The 10,097-nt window shown below is 41.1% G+C and overlaps 1 protein-coding gene across 2 annotated transcripts in view; it reads right to left on the bottom strand.

Moving 5' to 3' along the window:
• Positions 1-10,097, bottom strand: part of ift27 (intraflagellar transport 27) — a 10,733-nt gene continuing 636 nt past the window's right edge. The window contains exons 2-7 of one of the 2 annotated variants that reach the window (XM_022764476.1): positions 7,880-7,959; positions 2,841-2,900; positions 2,376-2,435; positions 2,036-2,153; positions 1,209-1,318; positions 1-254 (exon numbers count right to left, since the gene is read on the bottom strand). In XM_022764476.1, the coding sequence (XP_022620197.1) occupies positions 207-254; positions 1,209-1,318; positions 2,036-2,153; positions 2,376-2,435; positions 2,841-2,900; positions 7,880-7,959 (476 nt within the window). In that variant the 3' untranslated portion in view covers positions 1-206. Of the gene's footprint in view, positions 255-701; positions 1,056-1,208; positions 1,319-2,035; positions 2,154-2,375; positions 2,436-2,840; positions 2,901-7,879; positions 7,960-10,097 lie in introns of those variants that run through there. The other variant, XM_022764475.1, reaches the window with a different exon arrangement.

Raw genomic sequence — 10,097 nt, 5'->3', positions numbered from 1 at the left:
CAGAACAGAGAGTGTCTCATCATCATTACAAGCACAGTCACTTTCAATATGGTGCTTAATGAGATAAAAACCATTGTGTCTGACTTGAACTAGCGCGCCCTCATTTGAATGGTGGCAGCTGGTCTGAGAGGCAGGGAGAGAACAAGGACGTGGCTTTGACCTGGTTTGAATGGGAGACCGCTGATTAAAATGGTGATTACTGGTTGTTAGCGCCGAACCAGGGACACGACTGAAATGATGTGAGCGGGCTGCAGCTGGGGAGTGAACACAACAGGAGAGAGAGAGAGAGAGAAAGAGAGGGACGAGACAGAAAGTGAGAAGGACGAGTTTTAAAAAAGAAACAAACCAGAGAGGAACTGATAAAGGCAGAGAGACAGAGAAAGTGAGACAGAGAGAAGAGATGAGGAAAGAAGCACAAAAGGAAGATGAGGCCAAGATCAAAGTGACATTGAGATAAAGAGAAAACATTAAAAAGGGGAGGGGAGGAGATAATAAATAACTGTAATTTTAAACCTTCGTTCCACCTAAAATCAGTGGCAGATATCTATGCAGAGGAGAGGAGAAGAGGGACACACTTCCCTCCACATTGAGCTGGAGTCTCATCGTGGTTTTGACCTGACCATGACTGTGAAAGTAAACCCCACTATCTGTGCACTGAGAGGGGACGAGCAGATAAGAGAAAACACGACCAACCCGCCGACTGTCAAAGAAAAACTACTTTATTCAATGGCGTATAAAAATATTCTGAACAAGGCTGGTACAAAAGAACACAGGGTTTCTTTGAATTGCCTCACATCCTCACATGTATTATCCATAAAGCTTATTAAAGTCTCTGAACAGATATCCTGTGCCTACTATCCCACTGGTGAAAAGTCAAGGTGTGTGTGTGTGTGTGTGTGTGTGTGTGTGTGTGTGTGTGTGTGTGTGTGTGAGTGCGAGCGGGAATGGGTCTAGCCTGGACTTAGGTTCTGGATGGTCTCCCGGCGTTCTTGATACAGAGAGTGGAAGGCCCGGGCTAAACTGAGGAGCGGCGCGTCGCAGTTCTCCATCTCCCTCTGCGGACACACAGTGATTAATGCTGTCAAATGTCACTGTTTTGTTCTCATACACAAAAACAGGTGTCATGGTATTTTAGTGAATGTCCACTATCTCCCCACCGAGCCAAGTAAGGGCGCAATATAGTGTGTTGTACACTGAACTACACTCACGGCTGATGTCTCGTGGTACTCCAACCCCTGGCTCTGGGCCCATTCCTGGGCCACGGATGCCTGTACCTCCCTTCTGGCAGACAGGTCTGACTTGTTGCCCACCAGCACACCTGAAACACACACAAATGCACTTGTTCACTTAAAAACAAGCTAAAGTCACTCAAGCAAAAGTGAACATCTACTTGAAAAATATCTGCACTATTATGTAAGTATAAAGCAAGATATTTACAGCACATGGCCACAATATAAACATTGCTATTGCACTTGATAATACACCAAGAAGGTTAAAATTGGACAACCTATGCATCACTTATGGCCATTACCTGGATGGCCTCCAGTGGTTAAAAATGCACAATAGTCCATATATAGTTTATGTTAAGTTTCTGTTCCACCAATGTTGTCATTATCAGCCATAGATTGGTTTAAAAATTCTAAAAATATGTTTGAGATCATTTGAAATAGTGTCTCCATTTATACCATGTTACTATATTATTAATTTAATATTTATTAATATTACTATATTACTATATTTTCAACAGTAAAATGTCCCACTTAATGTTCCACTAAAACATTAAAGAATCTTTATAAAAATAATTATTTGTTAATATTTAAAAAACAAATTTGGATAATTCTGCCGTCTGATTGTCTGTCTTAAATATTGTTATCTGTATCAGCCTCAAAATCCAGTATCATTCAGGCTGTAGTCCAAGATATTATATAACTTTTTTTCAAAAGACATGAAAATGATTCAGAGTGACTTCATAATTGAATAATTTCTGACAGCGTGCCAATGCTCCACAAATGCTTTGACCTTTAGGGTGTGTCACCTGGAACCTGGAGACCTTGGCAGTGGGCACGGACTCTCTCCATCCAGCCGCTGCAGTTGGCAAAAGATTGCTCACTGGTCAGGTCAAAAACCAGGCACAGCAGCGACAGCTCACCCCACTGTGGAAGAGGGGGATGACGGGTGGTGATGAGGTGGGAAGGGTTGTGTGGGTTTCATAATGAGAAAAAGTTAAAATCACATCAACTCACTTCTTTCCACTTCTGTGACAAAATAAATAATACTACAGTAGCTCTCCTGTGTTTGTACTTTTATATATGAGGGGATGTGGAGCCCTGGATGGTGGGTTGTTACTAGTTTCATGCAAATGGAGAAACTCTCACCATTTTCTCGCAGGCTTCCACTAATGTCTCCTTCCCTGCAGAGTCTATTATGTAGAGCTCCTGGAGGGGAAAGCAGAGGGAAGAAGGGAAAAGAAGAGGTGTTATACATGGAGATTTAGTCAAATTACATGCCTTTAAACTTCCTATTTTCTTTGGCAAGGCCATTAATGTTCTTCCTACAATGCTGCCCTATTGCTTACCGAATACAGATGAGAAACTAACAATATTATATGTCTGGGAAAACGTCTTCCACACTGAGTGATGGACTCCAACACTCACCACCCACGTTCCGTGATATAGTGAATTTTAGAACAATAAAGAAGCTTAAAATGGTTGGTTGCCTTACAAAGTATCTGTAGGCAAGCGACATTCAACATAATTCAGCCTGCACTCAGCATGGCTGCTGGTAACGTTATAAGCAGTGAGGTGGAGACAGGATGGAGGACGGAGAATGGCTGGACTCACCACGCTGTCATTGGTCTCTGGGATGTTGACACATTTCATCAGCAGCTCCACTCCAGTTGTCTGACGAACAAACACAACCAAGATGTTAATTAGGATTCTGTTATGTGATGTAAAGCTAAAAGACCTTCATGGAGCTTGAGGCGATGCCTTTTCCATGTGCTTCTAAAATAAACAATCTGTCAGTTGATGTTTTTTTATGTCTGAAAATCCTGTTTTTTCAGCAACATTTTCTTATGTGAGATTTTTTTTTGTTTATTTAACTTTATTCCCAGGATGCAGTTGGTGAAATCACATTATGGCCATACCTGTCTAAATAGACTTAACAGCTCCAACAGTCTTTCTACTGTGGCTTTCGTGATGAAGAGAAGAGAAGAGAAGAGAAGAGAAGAGAAGAGAAGAGAAGAGAAGAGAAGAGAAGAGAAGAGAAATCTGGTTGTCACAGAGTTGCCACTACACAGAGTAACACAACAAACTGTCTGGTGTGATTTATTGTTAATGTCAAAACATAAGTGTTGCTAATTAGCAGCTTGGCTCAGCTTGAAAGCAAATTCTCTGTCCTGATGTTCAAATCCTGACCAAACCCTCTCTCCTGTGTCTCCATTACTCTGGATCTTATTATTCTTAATGTCTCAATAAAGATGAATGCCTTAAGGGAGGGGGACTATCAGCTCCGTTTAAGACTAAGAATGATACAAGCCCCCCTTGAGTCCGTCAGTAGAAACAATTAAGACATACTGTGAGTCTTAGTAGTTAAATCTAAAGGTGGAGGTTTACATTTACACAGGGTTGCTGGTAGTTTGGCTGTGGTTGGTAAGTCTCTGGTAATTTTGTCAGACTGCTTCCCTTTCTGTAATTCTGAGAGGTGAAACACTGGCAAGCTGGGAGACAGTAATGATTTTTAGCTTTGGTTAAAGTGTCTGATAGAAAAACACTGCATATCTTGGACACATAAGCAGTTGACAAGTAGAAGTTTTCAGTAGAGATTAAGAGGGTGGAGACAGGACACCGGTAGTTGATGGTGAAAATGATCAGATAAACCTGTCAACAGGGCTGAATATTGTTTTTGAAATTCTGTTTGTATCCATCTAGCAAATGTATGTCAAATATTCTCTCCCTTTCTGGAGAAACATTTGACTATTTAGCTGCCAAAAGCTCCACCATGTTCACCAGGCAGTTGCTAACTTTGTGTGTTAACTTTGGTGCCGGGCAGGTAGCATAAAGCAGGTTTTTAAATGAAAGCAGCTGCTTGCTGATGAGAGCGGTGAGAGTGAGCTGCATAGAGCTGAGAGGAACTGCAGAGTCAGGTGATAACTCTCTGTGGATTTGACACTACAAGCAACCCCTTTCACATGCAAGTAATCATGTGATCAGTTGTTTATATAAAAAATATTGATTGCAGCCCCTTTAGTAGAAGACTTTCTCATATGTTGAATGTCATCCACACAAGCAGCTGTAGTCTCCTGTGGGTGATTAAAATGACCAGAGATGCTGTTCTTGTTTTTTTTTTTTATGTTGTATAGTGAAGATGGCAGATTTGTGTCTTGATATAAAAGAAAATAAAGAAGTCGCAGGCAAACAGCAAGTAGTTGAGATTTTTTAGGAATTAATAAAGGACAAATAGAGGAGATAGAATGCAGGCAGGAGAGTGTAAGGAGGATATAATGAATCTGGTCTTGTCACAGATGCACCTTCTTCACAAGCAGCGAGATCTAAAGCGGTCCTAAGTGGACGGGATGGTTGCCGGCTGCCTTTTGCCACTATGCATCCGGTGGTATGAGATCAGTGGTGACCTTGAAGAAGCAAGTCGAGGTTTCTTCACATCAGCACCAAACTCTAAATTGATCTGATCTCCTGCGCTCACACTTAACCGAGCGTGTCAAATGCCAGAGACTAAAACCCTGAAAACACACACATACTTTTCACACTCAGTGCCTCTGTGAATTACAAATGCACACATACACACACACACACTTCAGACCAACATTTACCGGTTTCTTACACAGAAACAGTTCATAACAAGAATCCAGTGCTATACACACACACTCACACACACACACACACACACACACACACACACACACACACACACACACAGATGCTGCGGCGGTCCCACTTCGGAGCGGTCTAATGAGCTGGTGTGATGCATAGGAAGCCTCTCGCTGGAATGTCAATGAGGGCCTATTAGTAACAAATAAGCTTGGAATATTGCTAACGGGCCGTCTGACATTTTCAAAGGGGGACGTGAGCAGAATGGCCGACAGCCTCGGCTACCCTTCAAAATCAAAAGTTGAAGAACATCAGGGATGACTTAGGTGTCTACACAAGGAGTAACTCTGCACACCACTAGTTTCTGTTTCACATTAGTCACAATGGTAAGGACACGTTGTTCCCTGTTTCCATCTGCAGTGAAATCTTACAGAGAAAATCCAACCTGATACATTTAATGCTGCTTAAAACTGCTACCAGCACTGCACCTTGCAGTCATGAGTGTAATGTGATGTGTTCATAGTGGTGCAGAATTGGTATAAACAACATAAAGACAATTTTGCTGTTCCTAGAGCCTAATCAAAGCTTGTCCTAAAGGCATGTGACTCAAAACCAAAAGAGTTTGCCTCTTTTGAATGAATGAATGAATGAATGAATGTGCTCAACAAATTTAATGGTAATCTGTGGATTACCATTACATTTTTACATTTTAGCCTGAGGATGGCACCAGATGAAACCTCATGGAGGGTTCAACATGGAAAGGGTTCACCCTCCTTTCAGGACTATACATGTCCATACTAAACTTCAATGTGAATCTGTCAAGTAGTTGCTGAGGCATTTGTAGAGCTTTCTGCATGTTTCTAAGGTTGCACTTTTACACTAAAAATAACTGTTCTCAACTGGAAAAAAACATGACTTTCTTGCTTTTTGCTACTGCTACTATCACTACTGTTATGTAAACTGATCTAAATAATGACACATAATATACATAGTAACTTCTGGATCAAAAATTTACAGTGCACAGCTTCAGAGTTTTTAAAAGTGGAACTCCTCTTAAATGAAGCACTTGGTGTCAAGTGAACAGTAAGTTAAAAATATTTCAACTAATATAAAGCAAGCAACTGGCTTCAAATAGGTGTTTTAACAGTTGCATAGCAACAGCAGAGTCCGTGACCAGCACTTTCCCATGGGCATTTCTCTCGGTGCATCCAGTTAATAAAGCTGTGTGGTGGACACAGGGCCTTGATCTACAGGTGCACATGCCAACCTGCATCTCTCCCCACTTACTTTCAATGTGACATGTCTTTGACTATGTGACCATGTCATTTTCCCATTTTTAAATTGCATTCATCTTTCTATTTTTTTTTTTTTTTTTAATACACAGTGTCATACTGTGTGTTGTTCATGTTCTTTGTATGTAGTAATACAGATGTGTTAAGGCTTGGCTTGACTTCAGAAAGCACATATACTAAGCCAGTGCAAATTAGAAATGCAGCACTATTGCAGCGCCTTTCTACTTTGCTAATACTCCACTAGTCCAACATGAACAGACATGCACAGCATCACAAACAAGCGGGCAAAGTGGGTACAGGTTTAGGTTTAGGCAGTATGGAAGAACTGAGCACTGTTGTTGTGCGCTTGTTAAGTACCTGTTCTGGTGGCTTTCCAGAATCCTGCTGTATTAATTATCGACGTTCCTGTCACCTCAGAACCCCCAATACTGCTGACACAGCGAGAGCTGAACAAACACACACACACACATACACACACACACACACACCCACACACACACACACACACACACACACACACACACACACACACACACACACTTGGCTTTTGTCCAGTATTTTACTCACCAACCTGTTCTTCTGTACCCTTACCATTTGCAAGGCTTAACAGTAAACTCAGTAAATGTAACAAACAAATGAATGTGTGCAAGCTGGTCAAGTGCATATATTGATTCTCAGGAGTGAATGCATTCACTTGCATGTGCAGTGCATGCATTTAGTCTGCAGCCCTTGAAACATTGACAGAGGGAATCAGTGAGCAGCCATGACCCCATATATCACAGAGTGAGGTTAATGACACGGTTCCTTCCCTCATGCAGATTAGCATAAATAATGTAGATTAGCCTACTCTGCATCAGCATTAATTGGTACATTATGCTGTCTTGCACTTCAGTGATTCCTGTGGTAGATTTAAGAGACCTCTGGAGGTCCTTGAAAAGCTTACAAAGAGTTCCACTAAAGAAAATACATACAGTATGCAATATGATCATAAGTCTTGATGATTTACAGCCGATGCATAATTACATCTTGGGTAAAGTAAAAGTCTTGACCTCAGGCAAACACCTTAAACAAAATTAGATTATATTATTATATTATTGATTCAGTGCATTTCAAATATGTGACTATAAATGATTAACTATGCAACCTTGCTCCACAACTACTTTATTACTGCTTAACTGCGCTGTCTATATCTATAAACATGTATGGAGCTGCGAAGATCTCTACAGGTCTGAGCACTTGGGGGTGTCTCCTGTAAATGAAATTCTGAATACCGACTGGGTAAAAGCATGCAGACTAAACCAGCATATTTTTCTGATTAACTTGATTCTGTAATCTCAGGCAGGGCTGAACAGCTGAATACTGGATAAATACTGCAGCACTTCATAGTACATGGATCAGAGTATTCCCAACATACTGCTGTCTATTCTGGGCTGGCAATGATCCAGAATTCAACTTCATGAGTTGCTCCTTCATACTAAGTTGAAAACATCAGTTACCCTACCTGAATGTAAAACTATAAGCCTGTGGCTAGTCTGTGCAACAGAGCACAGCCCAATCCCTAAATCCCTCAACCAGCTGTTTTACAACCCAATTCCTCTGTTATGATTGTGTGATGTGAATATAAACAGTATATCCTTATTATTACAAGGAGTGGGACTGTGGTGCTCTAGCTGTTCCACATACAAAACAGTGTACTTGGAACTGCAGGCCCTTGCATGGGGAACAAACCAGGGATCTTTTATTGATATGTGTAAGCCTCACCATGCTGTAGTTCTTCTGGAAGAGAGTACCATCACTGTGGAACATATGAGAAAGGGCACTTTTCCCCACTGCTGCATCTCCTACACACACACACACACACACAACACACACACACAGAGGGATAGAAACAGACAGGGATAACTTCATAATCTGTGTCCCATGGGCATTTCTTCTCGGTGCATCCAGTTAATAAAGCTGTGTGGGGACACAGGGCCTTGATCTACCAGGTGCACATGCCAACCTGGCATCTCTCCCCACTTACTTTCAATGTGACATGTCTTGACTATGTGACCATGTCATTTTCCCATTTTTTAAATTGCATTCATCTTTCTATTTTTTTTTTTTTTTATTACACAGTGTCATACTGTGTGTTTTCATGTTCTTTGTATGTAGTAATACAGATGTGTTAAGGCTTGGCTTGACTTCAGAAAGCACATATACTAAGCCAGTGCAAAATTAGAAATGCAAGCACTATTGCAGCGCCTTTCTACTTTGCTAATACTCCACTAGTCCAACATGAACAGACATGCACAGCATCACAAAACAAGCGGGCAAAGTGGGTACAGGTTTTAGGTTTTAGGCAGTATGGAAGAAACTGAGCACTTTGTTGTGCGCTTGTTAAGTACCTGTTCTGGTGGCTTTCCAGAATCCTGCTGTATTAATTATCGACGTTCCTGTCACCTCAGAACCCCCAATACTGCTGACACAGCCGAGAAGCTGAACAAACACAACACACACAACATACACACACACACACACACACCACACACACACACACACACCAACACACACACACACACAACACACACACACACACAACACACACCACACACAAACTTGGCTTTTGTCCAGTTATTTTACTCACCAAACCTGTTCTTCTGTACCCTTACCATTTGCAAGGCTTAACAGTAAAACTCAGTAAATGTAACAAACAAATGAATGTGTGCAAGCTGGTCAAGTGCATATATTGATTTCTCAGGAGTGAATGCCATTCACTTGCATGTCAGTGCAATGCATTTAGTCTGCAGCCCTTGAAACATTGACAGAGGGAATCAGTGAGCAGCCATGACCCCATATATCACAGAGTGAGTTTAATGACACGGTTCCTTCCCTCATGCAGATTAGCATAAATAATGTAGATTAGCCTACTCTGCATCAGCATTAATGGTACATTATGCTGTCTTGCACTTCAGTGATTCCTGTTGTAGATTTAAGAGACCTCTGGAGGTCCTTGAAAAGCTTACAAAGAGTTCCACTAAAAAAAACTACATACAGTATGCAATATGATCATAAGTCTTTGTGATTTACAGCCGATGACAAATTACATCTTGGGTTAAGTAAAAGTCTTGACCTCAGGCAAACACCTTAAACAAAATTAGATTATATTATTATATTATTGATTCAGTGCATTTCAAATATGTGACTATAAATGATTAACTATGCAACCTTGCTCCACAACTACTTTATTACTCTTAACTGCGCTGTTCTATATCTATAAACATGTAATGGAGCTGCGAAGATCTCTACAGGGTCTGAGGCACTTTGGGGGTGTCTCCTGTAAATGAAATGAATACCGACTGGGTAAAAGCATGCAGACTAAACCAGCATATTTTCTGATTAACTTTGAATCTGTAATCTCAGGCAGGGCTGAAACAGCTGAATACTGGATAAATACTGCAGCACTTCATAGTACATGGATCAGAGTATTCCCAAACATACTGCTGTCTATTCTCGGCTGGCAATGATCCAGAATTCAACTTCATGAGTTGCTCCTTCATACTAAGTTGTGAAAACATCAGTTACCCTACCTGAATGTAAAACTATAAGCCTGTGCTATGTCTGTGCAACAGAGCACAGCCCAATCCCTAAATCCCTCAACCAGCTGTTTTTACAACCCAATTCCTCTGTTATGATGTGTATGTGAATATAAACAGTATATTCCTTATTATTACAAGGAGTGGGACTGTGGTGCTCTAGCTGTTCCACATACAAAACAGTGTACTTGGAACTGCAGGCCCTTGCATGGGGAACAAACCAGGGATCTTTTATTGATATGTTGTAAGCCTCACCATGCTGTAGTTCTTTTTGCCAGAAGAGAGTACCATCACTGTGGAACATATGAGAAAGGGCACTTTTCCCCACTGCTGCATCTCCTACACACACACACACACACACAAACACAAAACACAAACACACACACCACAACACACACACACAA

The sequence above is a fragment of the Seriola dumerili genome, unplaced genomic scaffold, assembly GCF_002260705.1.
Source record: "Seriola dumerili isolate Sdu_G_001 unplaced genomic scaffold, Sdu_1.0 BDQW01000538.1, whole genome shotgun sequence".
NCBI lineage: Eukaryota > Metazoa > Chordata > Actinopteri > Carangiformes > Carangidae > Seriola > Seriola dumerili.
Note: the sequence above shows the minus strand (reverse complement) of the source record. Positions and strands in the feature narration are given on the sequence as shown.